This window comes from Nuphar pumila, chromosome 15 (assembly GCF_984573655.1).
Source record: "Nuphar pumila chromosome 15, dmNupPumi1.hap1.1, whole genome shotgun sequence".
NCBI classification, from domain to species: domain Eukaryota; kingdom Viridiplantae; phylum Streptophyta; class Magnoliopsida; order Nymphaeales; family Nymphaeaceae; genus Nuphar; species Nuphar pumila.
Window position 1 is genome coordinate 7447686 of NC_143263.1, and position 26325 is coordinate 7474010.

General features: G+C 38.0%; 1 protein-coding gene across 1 annotated transcript in view; it reads left to right on the forward strand.

The window, feature by feature from the left end:
• Positions 1-1566: 1566 nt before the first annotated feature.
• The window catches only part of LOC149814339 (calcium-dependent protein kinase 1-like), a 30698-nt gene continuing 5939 nt past the window's right edge, over positions 1567-26325 (forward strand). The window contains exons 1-5 of the mRNA XM_089989268.1: positions 1567-2332; positions 7746-7889; positions 7985-8137; positions 8963-9078; positions 9177-9344. Of these exons, the coding sequence (XP_089845394.1) occupies positions 1630-2332; positions 7746-7889; positions 7985-8137; positions 8963-9078; positions 9177-9344 (1284 nt within the window). The 5' untranslated portion in view covers positions 1567-1629. The remainder of the gene's footprint in view (positions 2333-7745; positions 7890-7984; positions 8138-8962; positions 9079-9176; positions 9345-26325) is intronic.

The following is a 26325-nucleotide window of genomic DNA, read 5'->3' on the forward strand; positions in this document are numbered from 1 at the left end:
ACAGTAGAAATCAGACCAGAGAGTAACGATTTACAGTAAAGATCAAATCAGAGAATAGCGATTTACATTAAAAAATACACCAGAGAGTAGTTATTTACAGTAAAAATCAGATTAGAGAGTAGTAATTTATAGTTAAAAATAGACCAGAGAGTAGTGATTTACAGTGAAAAACAAATCAAAGAGTAGCGATTTACAGTATAAATCAGATCAGAGAGTAGTGATTTACAATAGAAATCAGACCATAGAGTAGCAATTTACAGTGAAAATCAAATTAAAGAGTAGCGATTTATAGTGAAAATCAGATAAGAGAGTAGCGATTTATAAAAAAAATCGTATAAAGGCCCTCAAAAAATTTGGTCTGAGGGGCGTTGTTCCCCGAGTCCCCCCCGCTAGGGGCGACCCCCCCTAGACTCCTGCCCCGCGCCGGGGGGAGCCCCCTGACCCCCTCCTGTAAGGGCAAAAACTCTTAATCAAGCTCCACAACTCATCAAATTGAATGATGCTATCCACGCTGGGAAGACCCCCCAAACCCTCCTCCTGTAAGGGCAAAAACTATGCTACCCACGCTGGGAGGAGCTCTCAACCCCCCTGCCTGTAAGGGCAAAAACTCTAAATTAGACTTCACAACTCATCAAGTTGAATAATGCTACCCACGCTGAGAAGAGCCCCCAAACCCCCTCTTGTAAGGGCAAAAACTATGCTACCCATGTTGGGAGGACCCCCCAAACCCCCTTACTGTAAGAGCAAAAACTCTGAATCAGGCTCTACAACTCATCAAGTTGAACGATGCTACAGTCAGTGTGCAGGTCAGTCAATGTTTGATGGAGCAATGTAGGATCGTCTGCTGGATGTGCACAGAAGTAGAAAGAGAAGAGAGTGAGAGTGAGAGAGTTGATGTTCATGGCCTTCTTCAGGGGGTATTCCTTTCTCAGATAATCCTGCAGTGTAGGGATTGAATCTTAAATAACCATATTCGGGGTACTTAAGTCTTTACAACCACTATTTTTCTATAATCATTGTTTTTTTTGGCACCAGTAGAAGAAAGAATACTTAAGTCTTTGCAATCACATCAAACTCCAACACTAAGTGATGCTGACAAACATAGGAATACGAGACACACATGCGTATATACGCTTAAGTTGTCTCTCTTCATCTGGTAGGAGCTACTTGTGAATGTCACCAAGTTGACTGGATGACATAATTTAGAAACCCACTGGTGGCATCCCTTGCGGCAAGGCCGAAGTTAGGTGTACTCTCCAATGGGTAGGGGGAGCTCAAGGGTTTTAAGAACCGGAGGCCAGCTAATTCTTGGTCAGTGATGTTTTTTTTTCCTTAGATTATCCCCAAAAGAAAAAAGTGACTTAAATATCGCGTTTTTTATCCTATAACTTAAATATCACCCGATATTCTAAAAATATCGCTCAGTATTTGTCACTGCGCGCAGTTTGACTTGCCTGGAGGCCCTGGATTTCCAACTACACCTAACCATACAAGAAACTACCCACCAACCGACCCCACGTTCTCTAATCTCTATCCCCAACCCTATGAAACTCTCTCTTTGTCTCTCTCTCTACACTGGAACACTCTTGCCTCTCACTCTGTAACACACTCTCTCACTCCACCGCCACCATGGGCAACCACAACAGTCTACCAGAAGACCCTTCGCCTCCTTCCACCACCACCACCACCGCCACCGCCACCGCTATCTCTACCGCAACCAACAGGATCAAGGTCGCCCCTTCTGAGCCAGAGGAAGGCCCAAAACCACCACCACCACCACCACTACCAGAAGCAGAAGGGCCACCATCAGCAGTAGCAGCAGTGGGGCGGGTGCTGGGGAGGCCGGTGGAGGACGTGCGGTCTCTGTACGAGTTCGGGCCGGAGCTGGGAAGGGGCCAGTTCGGGGTGACCTACAGGGTGAGAGACCGGCGCACTGGGGAGAGGCTGGCCTGCAAATGCATCGCCACCCGCAAGATGAGGAACGCCGAAGACGTCGAGGACGTGCGGCGGGAGGTGCAGATCATGCACCACCTGACGGGCCACCGCGGCGTCGTGGAGCTCCGCGGCGCCCACGAGGACCGCCACTCGGTGTGCCTGGCCATGGAGCTCTGTGAGGGCGGCGAGCTCTTCGATCGCATAGTCGCCCGCAGACACTACTCGGAGCGCGCCGCCGCGGCGCTCTTCCGCGAGATCGCCACGGTCATCCGCGACTGCCACTCCATGGGGGTGATGCACCGGGATCTCAAGCCGGAGAACTTTCTCTTCCTTGGGAAGGACGAGGACTCGCCCCTCAAGGCCACTGACTTCGGCCTCTCCGTCTTCTTCAAGCCAGGTGATTACCATTTGATGCATTATTTTTTTTTTGGTGGTGTTCGGGGATTTTGGGGATCCTGTTTTTCCCCTTCTCTTTTCATGGTTTAGCGTGTTTTCGTTTGTTTTCCCCCTTTTTCTTCTGTGGATGAATGGTGTTGTTTTTTATGTATGGGAAGAAGATCACAACGAGTTAGTGTAATGCTCTCTGCAGAAAAAGCCTCCCTTTTTGTTTATATTTATTTATTTATTTGGGGGTCGTTGGTGATATTTGTCTAGAAGCAAATGACTATTGTTGATGATGTTTTGTGAAGGAAGATCGTGGTATAAATCTCATGAGTCGTACTATGAAACTTTGGGAGAGGGTGATTGAGTATAGGTTGAGGAAGGTTGTCATGATATCGGAGAATCAATTTGGTTTTATGCCTAGAAGATCAACTATAAAAGCTATACATCTTCTTAGACAACTTATTGAGAGATATAGAGAGAGAAACAAAGATTTGCATATGTTTTCTATTTATTTAGAGAAGGCATACAATAGACTACCTAGGGATGTTCTCTAGTGGACAATGATGAAGAAATGTGTTTCTCTCAAGTACATTAGTATAATCAAAGATATGTACGAAGGACTAGTAACCAATGTCCACATTTGTGGAGGAGTGACAACTAATTTTCCTATAACAGTTGGGTTACATCAAGGATCTGCATTAAGCCCTTTCTTATTTGCTATAGTGATGGATGAGCTTACGAGATCAATTCAAGAAAATGTGTTGTGGTTAGGGATGGCAGTGGACCGGGGGAAAGCGGGGCCCCGCCCCGCCTCGCCCCGTTTGGACCGGGGATGAAGGGTATGAAACGGGGATGGAGGCGGGGGTGGAGGATAAAATCCATCCCCGCCGCGGAGGCGGGGCGGGGGTGGACGTGCACTTTTCCCTGCCCCGCCCCGTCCCCGCCACGATTCCCCGCCTAATCCCCGCCCCGACCACTTTTCCCCGCCCCGCCCCGCCCCGCCCCGCCTCATCCCCGTTTGGACCGGGGATAAAGGGTATGAAACAGGGATGGAGGCGGGGGTGGAGGATAAAATCCATCCCCGCCGCGGAGGCGGGGCGGGGGTGGAGGATAAAATTTTGAGGCGGGGCGGGGGTGGAAACCTTGTCCCCCGCCCCGCCCCGCCCCACTGCCATCCCTAGTTGTGGTGTATGTTGTTTGCTAATGATATTGTTTTGATTGATGAGTCTAGAGCTGGGGTTAATGCTAAGTTAGAATTATGGAGACAAACATTGGAAGCAAGATGTTTTAAGTTGAGTAAGAGTAAGACATAATATATGAAATGTCAGTTTAGTAAGCAACAAAGTAGTGATGGGAGTGTAGTGAAGCTTGGTGAGTAAGAAATACCGGTGGATGATTGTTTCAAATATTTGGGATCTATCATTCAAAAGTATTCATAGGGTGTGACTAAGTTTTTACGCTGGCTGTCACTGGCCTACCGCAACCCTCTTCCGTTATCCGGGCTTGGGGCAGACAGTGTATAACTAAACAGTTATGCACAGGATAAAAAAACACAGCCTAAAAATGTATAAAAAGCAAGTTTTTTTTTTTGAAAAGAAACGACATGAAAACGCCACAAAAGGAGAATTTGGTGGAAGTACATAAAAAATACCTTGAATCGTCGCTCATCGAGGGGGGCTACCTTCGTCGCCCGTGTCGGATCTCCCAAGGTGTGAAAACCCCCTCCCTGCTGCCGAGAGAGAGAGATAGATGTGCGGTGGGAGCTTCGTCTACCTCCGACGACCCAGGTTCCGACAATCTTCCAGGCCCCTTGTTTTCTTCTGATCAGTGGCGTGGGGTGCCTCTGACGGAGAGGATGGGTCTCCGGATCAGACACAGGGGAAGGCGAGCTCGGCTGGGTGGGTGCTGCCAGAAGGGAAGAGGCTCTGCTCAGGTGGGTGCCGCCCGATCTGAGAAACTGCAGCCTTCAGACAGGGTTCCAGCGCAGGGTTCCTACTCTGGATCGGTGAGGAGGTCGGTGCAGGGCTAGAGCTTGATCAAATCCGGGTTTTTTTCGCTGCAGAGGAGGTATGTACAGGGCTAGAGAGCGATCAAATCTCGTTTTTATCACTGCAGAGGAGGTTTGTGCAGGGCTGGAGCGCGATTAGATATGTTTTTTTTTTGTTTTGCTCAAGAAGGTCGGTGCAGGGCTCCAACGCGCAATCAAATCTGATTTTTTTTCGCTGCAGAGGGGGTCCAGCCGAGATCGAGTTCTACTCTGTTGTTTTTTTTTTTCGCTGCAGAGAGGGAGGGAGGGAGGGATGGAAGAGGTTGAGAGAGAGAGAGAAAGGTCGGGCGATGGTTGCTCCGGTGCAGAAAGGGGCGATGGTTGCTCCGGCGTGGAATGGGGCGTCAATATAGAGGTCTGGCGGGCGATGGGGAACTTTTATATGATGACAATTAGACCCGCTTTACTATATGGTACGGAATGTTGGGCTGCCAAGAGACATCATTTTCAAAAAATGAGTGTAACTGAGATGCGTATGCTTCGATGGATGTGTGGAAAGACACTAAAAGATAAGATTTAGAACATGGAAATACTTAAGAAGGTAGGCGTTTTATCCATTGAAAATAAGATGAGTGAGAATCGTTTATGATGGTTTGGGCATATTCGGCGAAGGCCTAATGATGCTCCGGTTAGAAGGATGGAGAAATGGGAAAATATATTAGCTAAAAGAGGTCGGGGTAGGCCTAAGAAGACTTGGATGAAGATGATAAGAAAGGATATGAATGCTTTGAACCTCACCGAGGACATGACATTGGATAGAAATCAGTGGAGGAAAAGGATTCATGTGGAGGACCCAAAATGATTTTCTTTTTGGTTCATATCGCCGACCCCAATTGTTTGGGATGAAGGCGTTGTTGTTGTATCATTCAAAATTATGGAGAAATTGATGGAGATGTAAATCATAGGATAAAAGTTGGGTGGATGAAATGGAAAAGTGCAACTAGAGTGTTATGCGATTGTATAATGCCATTGCGGTTGAAGGAAAAGTTTTATAGGACGACAATTAGGCCCGCTTTACTATATGGTACAAAATGTTGGGCTGTCAAGAGACATCATATTCAAAAAATGAGTGTAGTTGAGATGTGTATGCTTAGATGGATGTGTGAAAATACAATAAAAGATAAGATTCAGAACGAGGAAATACGTAAGAAGGTAGGCGTTGCATCAATTGAAAATAAGATGAGAGAGAATCGTTTACGGTGGTTTGGACATATTCGGCGAAGGCCTAATGATGCTCCAGTTAGAAGGATGGAGAAATGAAAAAATATATTAGTTAAAAGAGGTCGGGGTAGGCCTAGGAAGACTTAGATGGAGATGATAGGAAAGGATATGAATGCTTTGAACCTCACCGAGGACATGGCATTGGATATAAATGATTGGAGGAGAAGGATTCGTGTGGAAGACCCAGAATGATTTTCTTTTTTGGTTCATATCGCCGACCCCAATTGTTTTGGGATGAAGGCGTAGTTGTTGTTGTTAGATTGATATGTAGATTAACACTTTTTTTGTGTCTTCTCATTTTCTTTTTCCTTTTCTTTTTGTGGGGTTCCGTTCTTGTACAATTGGTATTCTTTGGAAGCATATGGTATCCAAATTCTTCTGGAGAAACTTTTTCGGAGCATATGGTATCCAGACTCTTTTGGAGAAACTTTTTTGGGTGGCCATCTTAGAAGAAATTTTACAAATTTTCTTTCCGTTTTGTGATATTTTGGGATATTTTATTTTCCTTTTTTTCTATGATATGGATATATGAAAACTGAAGTTTTTTTTTTAGATTAAACTGTCGAGAATCCTGCTACTCTCTTTTTTTCCTTATTTATTTCAAATATTTTGAGATGGAGAAAGTATTTATTTTCATCATTTATGCTTCCTTCCATCTTGTAGAGTTTTTTCTGGAAGATGGTTCTTTGTATATGTTCTGGAAGGGATTTTGGTTCTCTTGTTTTTTATCTGTGAGTGTATTCCATTGATGCCAAGCACACAGATAAAGTGTGGATAGATATGTACATGATTAAGTTTTATCCTATCAAATTTTCTTGTTTTGGTCATTACATAGCTTCATTTCTTTGTTAAATGTCATTCTTTATGCGGTTTTGTAGGATAAGGGTAATTCATGTTTGATTTGTCTAATCGTTGTAGGTCAGCAATTTCCAATTATGCAAACTATGTCAATTCGGTAAAGCATAGGAATCTTGTGTTTGAAAACTTAAATGCATGTTCGCCTTCTTTAACTATGGTTATTTCCTAGAAACTTCTCTTACAACTGTTGGTGACACCTACAATTGACTTAACTCCTTTGACAATCTTGCTAGAGCATAAATTTTATATCATCTTATTTTGGCATTGATGTGGTTCCTGGAACAAGCTGGAAATGGAGGTTCTTCCTCCACAAGTAACCAGGGATACACAACATTGTTCTCAGAATCAAAGAAAATCGGCCTAAATCAACCAATTCAAATTGAATCGACCAAAAAATCAATTTGCTTCAGGTCAAACCAAAGTTACCGGAAACACCTAGGTAAGTGGGGAAGTGCGCTTCGGAAGCACGAAACGTCGCGCTTCCGAAACGCAGGGAGAAGCGCCATTTTTTTTGGGAAACATGCTCCCTTTTATGGGAAAGCACACTTCCCATCGCGGTTCCCCCTCGCTTTCCCCATTTTTTCATTTTTTTTTATATTTTTATATTTTATTTTTTTCCTCTTTTTTCGCTTCCCCCTCGCTTCCGGTTCGCTTCCTAGGTCGCTTCCGAGACGATTCCTGATTCGCTCTTAAGTCGTCCCACGCTTCCCGCTTCTTAAAATTTTGAAAGTGCCTCGCTTTCCTCTTCCCGCTCCCGCTTCCTCAATTGGCAACCATGGGTCAAACCAAATACACCTCAAAAAATCAGCCAATTCAGCTCTTTTCGGGCTGAACCAGCCTTTTGTATCATTTTTTAATGTTTTTTTTTTTAATTTAAAAAATAAAATTGTCCAATTCAGCTCGATTTGATTCAAGCCTGAATTGGCTGATTCTCTGAATCACTTTGAAAATCAATTCAGGTCTGAAACCAATTCTGACAACATTGCTACACGGGAACCCTTTGACACGACCATTAATCTGGAATTGGAATTCGTCATAGAGATTTCAAGTAGTTGCTCATTCATGTTGCCTTTGGCCATCGTTTTGGTGCCGAACTTTTTCAGTTAACTGATGCTATAATAAATAGTGATTGAAGATGTCCTTATAAAAAATGGAAACCCTTTCTATATGTTCTATAGAATGTGTAACTTACACACTAGGTTGGATTTTTCTGCAATTTCTTCCATTTGAAGAACTATTCAACTATTGTGGCATTGAGTGGTTGGTGATTCAGACTTATTGTAAGTTAAGACTGGTGCAGGAGAAGTGTTTAAGGACCTTGTTGGAAGTGCATACTATGTGGCTCCTGAAGTACTGAAGCGGCATTATAGTGCAGAAGCTGATATTTGGAGTGCTGGTGTTATCCTATATATTCTTCTCAGGGGCGTTCCACCATTTTGGGGAGGTTTCCTTTTACTTCAAAAAAGCTTTCTTGGAGTTTCTTTATTGTTATACAATTGAGGTGCATTTAAGCTTGGCGCTCTTATTTTTCTTCTGCAGTGACTGAGAAAGGCATATTCGATGCTATTCTGCGTGGCCATATTGATTTCAGATCTGACCCTTGGCCCTCCATATCCAATGATGCCAAAGAACTAGTAAAGAAGATGCTCAAAGCAGATCCTAAAGAGAGAATTTCTGCAGCTGAAATTTTGAGTAAGCTTCAAACTCGAAAGAGCATTAGAGTTGCATGCATACACTAAGACCTTTTTCCTGTTTGACTGAAATTGGGTAATTTGCTGGATTGGTTTAGTCCAGTGCCATTGTTATGAAATGCATACAAGATATCTACATTGCAGCAACCAGTTTTCTGGGATGGGTAGTTATCCTAGAACTTCTGAGGGATTCTGGCCTTGAATGTAATGACAGCACTTCTGCATATGGAAACTCGAGGAGCTTTCTTTCCAACAAACAGTATTGGAAAGCCTTTTTTTTTTTATCGCTATTGTTGTTTTTACGTGTAAAAGATTGTTAAGGTTTCTGTCTAGAACTTATTAGCACTGATGCTTATAAATTTTCTGTGTCTAGGTTTCTTAAAGATTTTCTTAAAGACCAATGTTATCTTTTACAACGTTTTCTACCTCTTTAAGATAATTATGGATCAGACTCTGCTATCTATGACATAATTGGTGATGCAAGTGTTGCACTAAATAGACTGAATGCTTATAGAAACAACCTTTTTGTGTTATCCCAGAAGGTGTTCATGACATGTCTCTTTCAACTCGGCAGAACTAAAGTCATTCTCTTGGTTAACAAAGCTTTACCATAGTAAAAGGAAGTGTTGGTATATGCTCTGTATTCTTGTTAAGGAGAGGATTTCTTATTATAGTGATTGTCAACAATCGGTTGGAAGGGATCACTCTATGCCGTAAACTATCAATAAAGATGTGGCTGATGCTCAGATATGGCTAAATTTGCCAAGTAGGACTTGTAGATTTTCCAATAACTTGTATATGTTTCTGATAAAATGAGCAACTACAGAGCATCCATGGATCAGAGAAGATGGTGTGGCATCTGATCAACCAATTGACATAACTGTCCTATCTAGAATGAAGCAGTTCCATGCCACAAATAAGCTTAAAAAAGTTGCTTTGAAGGTTAGAAGCTGGAAATTACTTTTCTTTCTTCATTATTGTATGTGGTTTTAGAAGCAGATAAAAATTTTCTTCTTCCTCTTCTTGTTTTGCCTTTTCAGGTAATTGCAGAAAGGCTTTCTGAAGAAGAAATAACTGGCTTGAAAGAGATGTTCAAATCCATGGACATAGATACCAGTGGAACTATTACTTTTGAAGAGTTAATAGCTGGCCTTTCTAAATTAGGCACAAGGATTTCTGAATCTGAAGCTAGACAATTGATGGAAGCGGTATAATCTTTGACCCTAGGATTCTAGTGATTTGCTAATACTTGATTCCTATGACTACTGAAAAGCTTGTCTGTTTTAAACACCTCCATCTCTCTCTCTATTCTGGATTTTTGTTGGTTGATGCCTCTTCTGTAAGATTGAACTGAACAGGTCTGTTCAGTCAACAGAAAATCAGTTTCGGTAAATGATTTATTTCTCCTTGTTTCAAAATGAATTTGAGGCAAGGTTTTTGGCTACAGTTAGTTAACACATCTGAGCATACACTGTAAAAATTTCAGATTTAATTGCAATGTATTCTGACCGTGGCAGAATTTACATCAACTGAAAAATTCTGTCCATGCAGTTCTGAATTGGAACTCATGATCACATGTATGCCATGGTTCAGAAAGTGAATCAGCTGGATATGAATGATGTCCAAAACTGAACCAGATGGACACACTACTTGTTTGAGTATAGTGTGGGGTTCTAATAGTGTTAAATGTACATGTATTTGATCATGTATTTATGAAAATACTGTAATTTTCGGTTACAAGACTAAATAGAATGCATAAGATGTTTACATGCTTGAATGAGAATGACATGCAAAATTGATGTTATGACATACTATACTACACATATTTATGATGTATAACATGTTTATGATGTGCATATGATTCTATGGATGCATATAATGCTATGACATGCAACATGTGCGTATGAGATGCATTCGGTGTTATGAATGCATATAGTATTGTATTGTGCAACATGTGGCCATAATATAATTATGTTGTAATGTTTGCATATGGCATATAATTTCAATGCCAATACAATATGTCATGTATGTGTTTGTGTATTAAACTCTAAAAACCAAAGGTGTGCACGTGTTTGCTCAAAATTGCATATTGAGCTAGGGTTCCAAATGAGAATCGAGACATACTTGATCCAATGGGTTATCTTTGGGAAATAGCCATATTGACTTATGACCTAATAAGTGAAAAGAAGTCGTCAATCATATCTGAGCCCAAATTCATTATGTCACATGTTCATTAATGGCTCATTTGTATTTTTAGTCTATTGTGTAGAGGGTATTTTATTACCCTAATATTTGTATTACAAATACTAAAAGAAAAGCCTAATACTAGATCCCTATTGAGGGTTTTTCAACGGCATACGTTCTCCCCTCCATTCTCTCTCTATTCTTGTGGCTGAACCTTAGAACCTTCAATCTCTAACATGGTATCAAAACAGCAGATCCAACATTGAAGTCCGTGATCTTCTTGGTTCATCAAAATCTGATTTCTCGTCCTCTTCTAAGGTATCTTTCTATTCCATCTCAAATCCCCTTCCTGTATTCTTTCTTCTTACCTATTTTATCAACTTCTTTTTTATTTCTTGGTTTCCAAAATTCAATCTTGGATTGGTCAGACGTGCTTTCTTTTCTTTTCTTCAATTATTGGTTTTCCTCTTCAGTGTCTCTCTAATCAGAACGTGGTCTTTCACAAACAAGATTTCTTCTTGTATAAGATCAGTTTTGATCTGTCACATGGGTGCGGGGGTGCAACAAAAAATAAAATTATATATATAATATATATATATATATATATTGTTAAAATGTAAACTGCAATATATATATATATATATTATTTAATATTATTATATTTTCTTTTATTATTTTTTTTTCTATTTTTTTATTTTCTTTTTTAGCATCTAGTTCAATAGAAACTAGATATTTTGATCCAGTCAAGTTCCTGTTGGAACTTGACTGTGCAAGTAGCTGTTGGACTGTAGTCCAACAACTATAATAAATGCTGTTGGACTATAGTCCAACAGCTATAATAATAAATGTTGTTGGACTGTAGTCCAACAGCTATATTAAGAGACGTTGGAATCCAACGTCTCTTTTTGGAGAGCTCAAAATGAGCTCTCCTCTCTCTCCCATTTTTTTGTATATATAGGGGTGAACCCCTTCAATGTAAATAACTATGCTTTTTAAGCATTTTGTTCATGAATAAAGTATTATTTATTTTTCAAGTGTTCTTCCCTTTATACCCTTTCAAGGTGTTAAAATATGTGTATTATCGACATTTGTAATCTCGTATATATTTATATTCATATATATATATATACATATATATATATACATATATATATATGTATATATATATCTATATATATATATGAATATAAATATATATACTTTATTTCACCCAAAAGGGTATTTCTGTAAATTCCTGTTTTACGCATATTCCATTTTGGAATAATGCTTGTAATTTTTGTTTTTATTTTTCTTCTTTATTTTTCTTCTTTTTCCCTTTTTTATTTTTTGGCTTTTGCGCCACATAGGGAGGCTCCCCAAAGAGTCGTTGGGGAGCCTCCAACGGTCACATATGTGACCGTTGGGGGCTCCCAACGACTCTCTTGGGAGCCCCCTTTGTGGCTCCTTCTTATGCTTATAAATAGGGGCTCTCCCCTTTGTATTTTGGTATCTTTGAGGGAGCTTATGCTCCATTGTAATGGGGTTTTTACCCCTTCTCCATTATTCTTCAATGATATGCAACTTATGACTTTATGTCATATTTTTCCCTTTTTATGGGTTTTATGTGTTAGCACATTATGTGCTTATGTTGTTTCCCTTTAATGGGTATATTTGCACTTCACGTGCATAAGTATGGGTTCATTATTGAACCCCATGTATTTCAAGTCACTTTCTAACATGGTATCAAAGCGAGGTCACGATGGAGTTGTCCTTTGGTACAACGGAAAGCGTGTCGCTCAAGAAATGGTGAAGTATTCATTGCTCTTCCTTTTTGCTTTGAAGTTATTCGGTATGTATCCTTTTTCTTAAAATATTATGCATTTGAAAATATGTTTCTTGCATATAGTTTGTTCGTTTAATAGTTATGATAGTTGAATTATGTCTTTTCACATTTCGTGTGCTCGTATATTTTAAAATTATCTCCCTCAAATTTGGTGAACTCGTTTGTTGTTCAAATATATAATTTGTGTTTATCGAACTACTCATCGCATATAATAGCAATTTATGTTTTTTTTTAAAAAAAAATTACCTTCAATTATGTGAGATTTATAATTCTTACATAACTATTTCATGATTGACCTATAAGTTAATTTTTAAAATTATATATATGATTTCTTGCTAAAGTAATGATCTTTGCTTAAAAATTCTTAACTCTCATATGAACCCATATTTGATTTGAGTTCCTCTTTTGATTATAAATTTTAGTGCATTTTTTGAAAAAATTGATATAATCCTTATATGAAAATCTCTCACATCTAAAAATCTTTGTTGAATCCTAAAGTAGTTCTTGTTAATGATAACTTATAAGAACTCCTAAAAGTTTTTCAATGTTTCTTTTTTGAAAAATTGTTTATGATAAACCATTAGGAAAGATTTTTTAAAAGGAATTTCTCACACTACATAGAGTGCATAGTTCATCTTTTGCATCCTTTTGGTATAAATGATTTCATTTTTCATCTTTATAAACTTGTTGGTTTGTATTTTTCATAAGGTTTCGAAACCTCTTAATAATATCTTTTAAAAATGCCTACATTGACCATAATATGGTTTTCTTTGTCCTCAATTGCAATTGTTAAATTTTGAGAATTTCAAGCATTGCTCTTTTTATAAAGTGCATACTTGCTCACTTTTGTGTATTTTTGTGTTTTGTGCACATTTGTTTCTCAAATATTTGCGCTTGTATGCATTCCCTCTTTTTTATGAAATACATGCCTTAGTGCATGTTTGTTTACACCTTGGTGTGTATTTGTTCAAGTATTGTATGAGTGCCTTCGTGCACATCTTTCATAAAGCCTTTTGTGCTCACATGTGTATTGTCTCTTCGTAGACATTTTTACATTATGGAGCCTTTATGCACATTTATTTTGAAAAATATAATGAATTTAGATATTGAGTCCTTTTTAAATCATTGTAAGTGCTTTTAGTACTTTGAATGTTTCCGCATATCTCATCACAATCAAAGGTTTTTTAAAATTGTTGTATGGGATTTAATCCCAAATTTATAAATTTTCAAGTGTTTTAAATATTCATTCCTTGAGTATTGTGTTAAAGCCTTCTTTGTGAACCATTACGGTTCTTATGATTTCTTTGATTAAAAGCTTGATTGTCTTGATGAATTCTTTATGTTGTTGTGTTTATTGCTTAATAAGTCCTTTTTGGTATAAATGACTTGTTTGAAGATTAAGCATAATTTGTGTTTATGCAAAATTGTTGTTATAAAGCACATTATTGATTATTGGACCTTTTGATTCAATTTTTTAATCGGTCCTCTTTTCTTTATTCCTTAAGTGTTTATTGCCTTTTTGTGGCATTTATATTTGTCCATCACATGTTATTTAATGCATCTTCTATTTGGCCTTATTATTATATTAGAGATGTTTGTTGAGGTGAGTTATGGGCACCTCGTGTTATATCATTTTAGTTTGTCCACCTTCCATATTATAGATGGTTGTTGAGGTGAGTTATGGGCACCTTGAGACTCTTAAATGATTTGTTGTATGATCTCTAATTATGAGTGTGTCACTCATTTTTTCTCTTGTGGCCATTGATATTATGGATGCTTCTATGTAAATGTGATGGACATATGGTGTTTTAAAACCTTAAAAGTTTTAAGGTATATTAAATCAAGGGTTTTGGGATTATTGCCCAACCTTTTCTTGTTTATGAATCTTATGAGTGCATTTGCACATTTATGATTTTGTGTTCTTGTGATTTTGCACAAGTATTCTAAGTGTTCTTGGTGTGTGTATGTTCACACATTTGTTCTCAAGAATTTTATTTTATCAATTATAGTATCTTGTTGAAGATATTTTTTACGTGCATGTTATTGTTATGAGAATTCATTTTAAAAGGAGTATTGTTTTATTCGAGGTTTATTTTCATTATAAGTTTATTGCCTCAAAAGTCTTTTCCTTTTATGCCCATTATCTAAGTGTCATCATATGTAGACAAAAATTTTATTACACCTTCGTGTGTTTTTAGCCCTTTGTTGACTTTTGCTCTCTTGGTCTAGTAGCTGAACACACTTGTCTTGAGTGTTTTTATATGTAGACAAGGCACGTTGATTCATACCATGGTGTGTGATTTTTAGCCTATGTTGGCGTTTGTGTCCTTGTTCTAGTCGCTTAAGATGTATCCCATGGTTGGCTTATTTCACTCATTTCAAGTGCTATCATATGTAGACAAGAGATGTATTATGTTTTAGCCCATGGTTGGCTTATTACTCTTGTTCTAGTAGCTGAACATACTTGGTTTTAAGTGTATTTTTTACGTAGACAAGAGATACTTTTTAGTCCATGTTGACATGTATTCTCTTGTTCTTGTCGTAGATGCACTTATTTCAAGTATTATTATATGTAGACAAGAGGTTCTTTTACACACCTTTGTGTGTGTCTTTGGCCTTTAATGGCTTTATATTCTTGATCTAGTAGCTTATACACTTGATTTATGGGTTTTGGAGGACTAATGAGGAAGATGTTTGTAATAGATAAACTATTGTTGAAATTTGCAAAATTTCATTCATGACTTGTGTTTTTCAAGCAAATCATATTTTTGATAAGCATGTCAAGTTGATTTCTTAGCATTTAATCTATATATTAAGTGCTTATGGTTTTTGCCACCCTTATATGCAAAATGTGTATTAAGTATGTCTTTCATAAATGATTTTAAAACCTTGTGAACTCTTGGGTTTATTTTGCCTAAAGTATGCTTGGAGACTTTGTTTCTCTTGTTTGACACTTCATTACATGTTTGAAGCATGCTCATTAATGAGTTCTTTGAGTATTAATTCATTTCATGATAAGTATATGCATATGCTCTTTATGACCTTTTTGGGCCCTCATGCAATAATGTTTTTGCCTCTTCGTAGGCTTATTGTGGTGTCCCTTAGTGGACCATTTTGTTATTCCCCATTATGGGGTTATATTTGTCCAATATTGGACCTTATGAATGCATTATGCATTCTTGCAATTTATTTATGCATAATTTGCTTCCGCTCATTTTGTTTTAACATGATGTATGATTTTGAAACTTTGGTGTCATTTCTGCATAATTTGCATAACTTCTAACATGTGTCATCCATAATTATGCTAGTTAGAAATGTTCCATTTGAGTAAAAGTGCAAAGATATGTTTTACTTGTTTCTTTGTTGTTTTTCTACAGGATCGCTAAGATGTGGAACATTAGGTACATCATGGATTCGATCGATGGTGAATTGGATTTGAAGACCTAGCTCAACTGTCATGAAGATGGAGCTTTTTCCTTAAAGATTTTTTGAAGAATTGGACTTTGTTTCAAGACTTCCCTCTGTTTTGAAGAAATGTTTTTCCAAACTTTCGGGTTTTTTCCCGCAAAGTTTGAGGGGGGATGTTAAAATATGTGTATTATCGACATTTGTAATCTCGTATATATTTATATTCATATATATATATATATACATATATATATATATATATATATATATATATATATATATATATATATACTTTATTTCACCCAAAAGGGTATTTCTGTAAATTCCTGTTTTACGCATATTCCATTTTGGAATAATGCTTGTAATTTTTGTTTTTATTTTTCTTCTTTATTTTTCTTCTTTTTCCCTTTTTTATTTTTTGGCTTTTGCGCCACATAGGGAGGCTCCCCAAAGAGTCGTTGGGGAGCCTCCAACGGTCACATATGTGACCATTGGGGGCTCCCAACGACTCTCTTGGGAGCCCCCTTTGTGGCTCCTTCTTATGCTTATAAATAGGGGCTCTCCCCTTTGTATTTTGGTATCTTTGAGGGAGCTTATGCTCCATTGTAATGGGGTTTTTACCCCTTCTCCATTATTCTTCAATGATATGCAACTTATGACTTTGTCATATTTTTCCCTTTTTATGGGTTTTATGTGTTAGCACATTATGTGCTTATGTTGTTTCCCTTTAATGGGTATATTTGCACTTCACGTGCATAAGTATGGGTTCATTATTGAACCCAATGTATTCCAAGTCACTTTCTAACACAAGGGTCATGCTTGTAGTGTCTCCAATAGACACTTGTTTGTGAGTTATTTGTGCATTTGTTGAAGACCACTATTTCATTACATGGTATCAAAGCTATGAAATCCTTAGATCTTGAAGTGCTTCCGCCTCGATTTTCGTGCCACATTTACAAAAGGTGTTTCATCACCTTGTTCTTGGCTCAAGAAGATTTGTTTGAAGAAAGGCGAACTTGTGCTACAAAAAAAATTGGTTTTGTATCCTCTCTTATTCCTTTGTCTACTATTTTTTCTTTTCTTTTTATTTTTCTCTCTCTCTCCTCCTATTTATTCCTCTCTTACCCTTGTAAAAGATGGATGACAATGATAAGATCACCATCATTCCTATGAAGCTAAATGATACTAACTATGTAATGTGGGCTTCGATTATGAAGCACCACATTTGGGGAAAAGGTTTATGGGGTATAGTGGATGGTTCCGATTTGGAACCTAAACTATCTCTTACCAAGAAAGAGGGTGATAAAGAGGTTCCTCTAACGGAAGAAGAGAAGAGTAAGGCGTTAGCCACTTATGAAAAGAAATGGAAAGAATGGAGGATAGGGCATGCAAAAATTATGTCATGGCTCATCAATAGCATAGACATTAAAAAATGCTCTAGTATAGCTAAGTTTGAGCATGCCGATAAGGCTTGGGAATACCTCAAAAACATGTATTCCCTTAAAGATATTGCACATGTATGCAATTTACAAGATAAAGTTCGGACAATGACTCAAAAAGATAAAACTATTCGAGAATATTATAATGAGTTGTCCGAACTTTGGGAAGAGTTGGCTCTTCTTGAGCCCAAATGGCATTGTGCCGAAGACATCGAGCTTCGCCAAAAGCAACTCGATATGGAACATTTCTATCAATTTGTGAATGGTCTAAGGCCGGAGTTTGAATCCACCAAATCGGCCCTTTTACATCGTGGAAAAATTCCTTCTATTGTTGATACTATAGAAGAGCTCACTATGGAGGAAAATAGACTTAGAAAAAGTACTCCAAAAGTTGATGATGACTCCGTTTTAGTTGTATCTAGACCGGGGAATCATACTCGTACTTACAAGCCGCCTCATTTTGGAAGGCAAAACAACGACTTTGATAAAAGAAAAGTTATTTGTCATCATTGTCATGAACCAGGGCACTATAGGCCTCAATGTCCAAAGTTAAAAAGAAGAGAAGAAAAAAGAGTTAGCATCTGTTGAATCTGAGTCAGAAGATCAAGATGCACCTGTGTCTATGGCTCAACTGATGGAAATCCTTCAACCTCTTCTCAAAGGGGTATCCTCCTCAACCGAAGCCTCAACTGGAGCGGCAATTGCATCTTTCTCCGGTCCAGGTAACTTTCCTTGGCTATTAGATTCTGGTGCTTCTTTTCATATGACCCCAAATGTTAATAGTCTATCCGAATGTCTTAAAAATGACTCAAGTGTGTCAAAGGTTTTTACAGCCGATGACACATCTCTCGAAGTAAAAGGAATAGGATGTTTTGAAAATCTTAAAAAATCCAAAAGATTTTTTATCCCAGAAGTTAGATATATCCCTAAACTTAATTTGAATCTCTTATCTGTCTCGCAAATATCTGATTATGGATGTAATATCTCATTCTCTTCTCATGGTTGTTGGGTACAGGATCGCCAGTCAGGGAAGCTGATTGGGGAAGGCCATAGAGAATGAGGACTTTATTACATGGACTTTTTGGAATTACCCAAGAATGCATTTTGTTATAATATTCAGAAATTAGAATTGGATTTATGGCACAAAAGGCTTGGCCATCCTCATATGTCTAAAATTCAATATTTTCCAAGTTTGGAAAAATTTTGTAATTCTGAAAATTTTTCTTGTAAAGACTGCATTCTTGGCAAAATGAAAAGGTTACCATTTCTTAGTAGAACTTTTGTTTCCTCACGACCACTTGAATACATTCGGATGTTTGGGGCCCCGCACCAGTTATTTCCAAAAGTGGTTATACATATTATGTCATTTTTGTTGATGACTTTTCTAGACATACTTGGATTTATTTTTTTAAACATAAATCTGATGTCTTTGCTAACTTTCAAATATTTCATAAAATGGTTAAAAATAAGTTTCAAAATGATATTTCTGTTTTTCGCACTGATTCAGGTGAAGAATTTATGTCCAACGAATTCAAAGACTATCTCAATTTACATGGTATTACACATCAAAGATCATGTCCACACACTCCACAACAGAATGACCTAGCCGAACGCAAACATCAGCACATTATGGAAACTACTAGGACATTGCTAATTGCAAATCAAGTTCCAAAAAGTTTTTGGCTGAAGCGGTCCTAACTGCCACCTACCTTATTAATAGGATGCCATCTTCCTCATTAAAGAATACAATTCCAATAGAAAAACTTGTTAATTTAACTCCAGATTATTCTAGATTAAGAGTCTTTGGATGCAAATGTTTTGTTTTCACCAACAGAAATGATAAACTCTCTCCTCGTGCAATCCCATGTGCCTTTTTAGGATATGCTGATAATAAAAAAGGCTACAGGTGTTTCGATTTTCAAAATGACAAATTATATGTGTCAAGAAATGTATCTTTTTTGGAAAAAGAAAGCTTCTTTGAATTTGAAAAATCCAAGGATGTCACTGAATACTCGTTTTTAATTGATCCAACTTCAAAATCCAATGAATGTGATGTTGGATGTGACCTTGACAATGATCAAAGTCCTATTGTTGTTGAAAATGATGATAATGAAGAGCAAATCCATAGGGATGTTAGTCTACAATATTCAAGACGTAGAGAGCAAAATCTTCCATGTGCATTACAAAAATACTCTGAAGTCCCACCTAGAAGAACGTCTAGAATCTCTAAACCTCCAGAAAAATTTGTGTCTTATGAATCTTTTTCACCCACGTATAGGGCCGCCATTACATTAATACAATCATATGTTGAACCATCATCCTATTCTCAAGCAAAAAATCATATAGAATGAATAGAAGCCATGAAAATAGAATTGGATGCACTAGAAAAGGCCAATACTTGGACGATACAAGATATTCCTCCGGGTAAGAAACCTATAGGTTGTAGGTGGGTATACAAAGTCAAAACCAAAAGTGATGGGACCCTGGAAAGATATAAGGCCCGTTTAGTAGCAAAAGGATATGCCCAAGAGTATGGCATCGATTATGAAGAAACATTTGCTCCTGTGGCCCGTATGACCACTGTTAGAACTTTAATAGCCTTGGCCTCTATTAGAACATGACCTATCTTTCAATTAGATGTCAAAAATGCTTTCCTGAATGGGAATCTCGTTGAAGAAGTATACATGGAAGCCCCACCTGGTATTAGTATCCCTAAGGGTAAAGCTCTTCGTCTAGAAAAAGCTCTTTATGGTCTTAAACAGGCTCCAAAAGCCTGGTATGACCGATTTAGTCATGTTATGCTTGATATTGGTTTTCAACCTTGTTTAACTGACACTGCTTTGTTTGTTAAGAAATCTGATGCAGGCATCATTATTCTTCTTCTCTATGTGGACGATATGATTATCACCGGAGGCGACAAACAGGAAGTTGCAAATATCAAATCTCTTCTTAAAACTCACTTTGAAATGACTGACTTAGGTTTATTAAGATATTTTTTAAGCATTGAAGTTGCTTATTCCCTTCGGGGGTATTTGATATCTCAATCTAAATTTGCTCTTGATATCGTTTTCAGGTCTGGAATTACAGATGATATGAAAGTAGACACTCCAGAAGTTGTCAATGTTAAAATGAAAATTGATGATGGAGAACTTCTTGATGATCCTACTCCTTATAGACAACTTGTTAGAGCTCTTTCTTATCTTTCCATTACTAGGCCAGATATAACTCATGCGGTTCATACAGTCAGTCAGTTTCAGCATGCTCCCACCTCCATGCACATGGGAGCGATTTTGCGTATTATTAGATACTTAAAATCCTCTCTTTCACGAGGACTCTTCTTGTCTGCTTCATCTTCATTAAATTTAATTGCATATACTGATGCTGACTGGGGAGGTGATCCCAATAATAGACACTCAACTACTGGTTTTTGTGTGTTCCTAGGTGAAACCTTAATTTCGTGGAGGTGCAAGAAGCAGCAGAAAGTCTCTCTTTCCTCCACCGAAGCTGAATACAGAGCCATGACAACCACCACTATGGAGGTTGTTTGGCTCAGACGATTGCTAGCAGATATGGGAGCTAAAGCAACGCAAGCTTCAAAGATGTGCTGTGACAACAAAAGTGCGATCTACATTGCAAGCAACCGGACATTCCATGAGCGCACTAAACACATTGAGATGGACTGTCACTATGTCAGAGAGGAGTACTTACATGGAACCATTGATCTGCCATATGTTACATCAGAATATCAATTAGCAGACTTCTTCACCAAGCCTCTCGCTGCTCCCAGATTTCACTTCCTCTTAGACAAACTTTCGCTCATTGTACCGTAAGTTTGAAGGGGAGTGTTAAAATGTAAACTGCAATATATATATTATTTAATATTATTATATTTTCTTTTATTCTTTTCTTTTTCTATATTTTTTATTTTCTTTTTTAGCATCTAGTTCAATAGAAACTAGATATTTTGATCCAGTCAAGTTCCTGTTGGAACTTGACTGTGCAAGTAGCCGTTGGACTGTAGTCCAACAACTATAATAAATGCTGTTGGACTATAGTCCAACAGCTATAATAATAAATGTTGTTGGACTGTAGTCCAACAGCTATATTAAGAGACGTTGGAATCCAACGTCTCTTTTTGGAGAGCTCAAAATGAGCTCTCCTCTCTCTCCCATTTTTTTGTATATATAGGGGTGAACCCCTTCAATGTAAATAACTATGCTTCTTAAGCATTTTGTTCATGAATAAAGTATTATTTATTTTTCAAGTGTTCTTCCCTTTATACCCTTTCAAGGGTCATGCTTGTAGTGTCTCCAATACACTTGTTTGTGAGTTATTTGTGCATTTGTTGAAGACCACCATTTCATTATATATATATAAGGGTGGTCTGGGGGTTCCCCCTGGCGCGGGTCTTGCTACCCGGTCAGCAGGCAGGGGGGCAGCACCCCCCCCCCAAGATTTTTTTTAAAAATTCCGCAGCCCATTTCATTGGGCATATATTTTCTTTTAAATCCAAAAAATAGACGAAAATGACTCTGGGTGCGCTGACCGCACCCATGGTTGGGTTGACTGCACCGGGTGCCGCACCTGCACGCGCACCCGCATCGCGTCGACGCGGGTGCGACACCTGTCTGGCCGAATCCCTGTGACATAGGTTTTGATCTAGGCGTGATTTCAAAATTGAAATGATTATGTCAAAGTTTTCTTTTTCTGATTTCCAAAATAGATGCAAAGCCAAACTTTGATCTAGGCATAATCTTCTTTCTTTTTAATTAACTGAAATTCTCTTTGCTGATCAATCTCTTGAATCTCTTTTGTCTTTTCTTTTAATTCAGAAAACACGCCATTTTCAAAGTGACGTGCTCAACACTGATTGAGTCTTATTCGAAACAGATTTTACAGCAAAATCTGTTTTACTGCTTTTGGTCTGCAAATCGTCTGAATTAAAAAAAAAAGGTGAAGCAAAATTTGTTTGAAATCTAATTTCTGTTCTGAATTTCTTTTGAGTCAGACTTCTACTTGCCACCTTGCTCTAAAATCATCTTTCTCCTTTGTTTCTCATTTCTTTTTGAATTTCCTTTGAATCTTCATTTTTGATTTTGATATTCTTCCTCTCTTGAGTATGGATTCATTTCCTCCTCAATCTAGTCTTTCCTCAAGCTTCCTCAGTCAACTCGTGTCCGAGAAACTGAACAACTCCAGTTTCCTAACCTGGAAGAGACAAATTATTCCGTTTATAAGAAGTCAGGATCTTTTCGGACATCTGGATGGTTCTGTCCCAGTTCCTCCAGAGTTCATACCACAAGAAGATAAGAATGGTAAGGGAGACTCTTCTATTACATATATCAGAAATTCAGAATATGTATTCTGGATGAAGCGAGATCAGGCGTTGGTGGCCTATATCACTTCTACTCTGTCGTAAGAAGTGCTTGTGGCAATTCCAAATGACTGCTCCGCTATGTAGTTATGGCACCGACTGGTTCAAACATATTATCAAGTTTCTCATGCCAGAGTACTGTTTTTAAAGGAGTTTCAAATGTTGAAAAAGGATTCTATGACTATCATAGAATACTTGAATAAAATGAAGACTATTACAGATCAACTGGAGTGTTGTGCGATCGTAGAATGCCATTGCGGTTGAAGGAAAAGTTTTATAGGACGCCTATTAGGCCCGTTTTACTATATGGTACGGAATGTTGGGCTGCCAAGAGACATCATATTCAAAAAACGAGTGTAGCTAAGATGCGTATGCTTAGATGGATGTGTGGAAATACAATAAAAGATAAGATTTGGAACGAGGAGATACATAAGAAGGTAGGTGTTGCACCCATTGAAAATAAGATGAGAGAGAATCGTTTACTGTGGTTTGGACATATTCGGCGAAGGCCTAATGATGCTCCAGTTAGAAGGATGGATAAATGGGAAAATATATTAGTTAAAAGAGGTCGGGGTAGGCCTAGGAAGACTTGGATGAAGATGATAGGAAAGGATATGAATGCTTTGAACCTCATCGAGGACATGACATTGGATAAAAATGATTGAAGGAGAAGGATTCATGTGGAAGACCCAGAATGATTTTCTTTGTTGGTTCATATCGCCGACCCCAATTGTTTTGGGATGAAGGCGTAGTTGTTGTTGTTGTTGTATTATAGTTAGCCATCTTGGGGTATGCAGTTAGTGACAAGGATATGGTGTAGGAAACTTTGAGCGGGCTGGGATCCGATTACCATATGATAGTTACTTCCTTGTTATGTTTACCAGATTTACCTACATTTGGAGATCTTCGTGCCAAACTTTTTCAGTATGAGATGACTTTGAAGGGATTTTCTGAAGAGACTCATATTTCTATTGGAGCACAAAACGTGCTTGCCACATGGGTTGCTTATGGGCGGGGACGTGGTTGGTATGATTTTAGAGAGAAGGGTGGTCAAGGAAGGAATGAACAACGAAGTCATGGCATATTACCTACACCCAACATTCCTCCCAATCCGCAGAGACAAAGGACGATACCAACTTGTTTTTTATGCAACAAAAGAGGGGACATCAAAGCTAATTGCTAGTTCAACCCCCAAAACAGAGGAAAGCAATCAGAGACAAGAATGAGGACAAATAGTTTGAGGAACAATGGAGAAGTCAATGAGCTCTTATTACCCGTCTTAGCTGAATTAAACTTAAAACAGAATGATCAGGGCACTTGGTATGTTGATTCCGGTGCAACCATTCATGTTACTGGTGATGCTGGTAAACTCCTAACTCTTGTTTCTTATGTTGGTAGAAATAGTATAGTCATTGGGGATGAATCTCACCACCTCATTTCTCACATTGAAAACTCTGTTATTCCTATGTCAAAATCCTCGCTCACCCTTTCGAATGTCATTCATGCCCCTAACATCAAGAAAAACATTGTTTTTATTTCTAAGCTTGTTTATGATATTAATGCTTCAGTTGAGTTTACTCTTTTTTTTGTTCGTGTCAAGGACCTTCACACGAGGAAAACGTTCGTTGAAGGAAAACGATAAGACAATATGTACGTCTTTCAAGAGAATCCTTCTACTCGTGTTCGGCCTGTTGGTTCCACCTTGAAGCTCACCTCACTGCCCTCTTCAGTACTTCCTAAGAGTGTCTTTAGTCTTTCCGAATGTATTGAGCCAAATATTTGGCATGGTCGTCTGGGTCATTGTAGTGGTCATTTTATTGAAAAGCTTGTTTCAAACAGTCTTATTCCCAAGTCAAGTTTAGGTTTAAGTGTTGATAATAAAAAATGTTCTTGCTGTCTTCAGTGTAAGAGTCATGTTCTTCCATTTCATTCTATTAATAAAAGAGCTTCAAGACCGTTTGAAATTATCTCTCTTATGTTTGGGGTCTTGCCCCAGTTTCCTCTATGTCTGAAATTAGATATTATCTCATATTCGTTGATAGCTATTCTCGCTTCACATGGATCTTCTTTATGAAATGCAAATCTGAAACTTTCAAGTTATTTCAAAATTTTCATTCCTTTGTTAAGAATCAATTCTATGAAAATATTCTCTATTTACAATGTGACGGAGGGGGTGAATTCTCTTCAAATGATTTTATTAATTTCCTCCAAACTAATGGAATAAGTAGGCGAGTGTTTTGCCCTCGTACACCCCCAACAGAATGGAATTGCTGAACAGAAGCATCGCCATATTGTCGAGAGTGCCATGAGTATGATGCATGATAGTAATCTCCCAGTTACCTTATGAGCAGAAGCCTTTCATTCAACAATACATGTCATAAACCGATTGCCCATGAATATCTTGGAAGATAAATCACCATACTTTCCTTTGTATGGCGTTCAACCAAATTATCATGATTTGCGTATATTCGGCTTTGTATGTTATGTTCATGTTGACAGTTCAATACAACACAAGTTTCAGGATAAGGCCTTGAAGTGCAGATTTGTGGGATATGCTGATGATTATAAAGGGTACAGATGTTATGATTCCGTGAGTAAGCGCATCAAAATATCCAACAATGTTGTCTTTGATGAATCAAACTTTGATCATAATGTTAACACTCCTTCTGAAATTGAGGTTTATCATCCCTTGTTGAACTCTGATCTCTTTTTTAGTACTGATGATATTTTCCCTTCAGAATGCGATCAAAGGAATGAGGAAAATATCATGCCTGATGTCCCACAAAAGACTCAGGATAGCGTGGAATCAGAACCACTCTTGCCTCCCGAAAGGTATAAAGGCATTGTTTACTCTCGACGAGAGAAGGAGACTTCTCCTATCTCTAATTAGGAGATGAACTCTTCTTCTGTTTCTGTTCCATCCTCTGTTCCCAGAAGATCTGCTCGCCCTCTACATCCGATTGAAAGGTGGGTTAGTTATGAGAATTTCATGATGGACTTCCAGCTCTTTTTAACCTTTTTAGGTAAGGAAGATCAACCCACAACATTTTATCAAGCAACAAATTCTAAAAGATGGATTGAAGCTATGAATGAAGAAATGGAGGCTCTTCATGAATGTGGTACTTGGGATATTGTTCCCATACCACAAGATAAAAATGTTGTTGGATCAAATGGGTGTATAAGATAAAGTACAAGCCAAATGATACTATTGAGCGATATAAAGCTAGACTGGTTGCAAAAGACTTCACACAGGAGCAAGGACAAGACTATGATGAAGCCTTCAGTCTGGTTGTAAAAATGAGCACCATTAGGATTATATTATCATTAGTTGTTGAGTAATAGTGGACTCTTAGTCAACTGGATGCAAAAATGCGTTTCTACATGAAAATCTAAAAGAAGAAGTATACATGGAGCAACCCATTGGATATGCAGAAGGAAACTCCAAAGAATACATATGCAAGTTAAAGAGAACTATATATGGTTTGAAGCAAGCGTCTCGATCTTGGTTCAACAGTTTTTCTCTTGAAGTAGAAAAATATGGTTTTAGTTGATCTCTTCTTGATCATTCTCTCTTCATATTCAAATGCAAAGATAAAGTTACATTGTTGTTGATATATGTAGATGATATTATCATTACAGGTAATTCTAATGAGCATATTGAGCAGGTCAAAGAGCTTTTGAATCACAGGTTTAAGATGAAGGACCTTGGTAAACTGCAGTATTTTCTTGGAGTTGAAGTTGACAGGACCACTGAAATCATGACACTTACTCAACATAAGAATACCATTGATGTTCTCAGCAAGGCAGGTATGAAAGATTGCAAGCCTCTAAGCACACCCAGTGTACTTCATCAGAAACTCAGTTCCCAAGATGGAGAATTGTATGAGGACCCTACAAGATATCACATGATAGTCGGGATGCTTCAATATCTCACTTTCACTTGGCCTGATATTGTCTCTCAG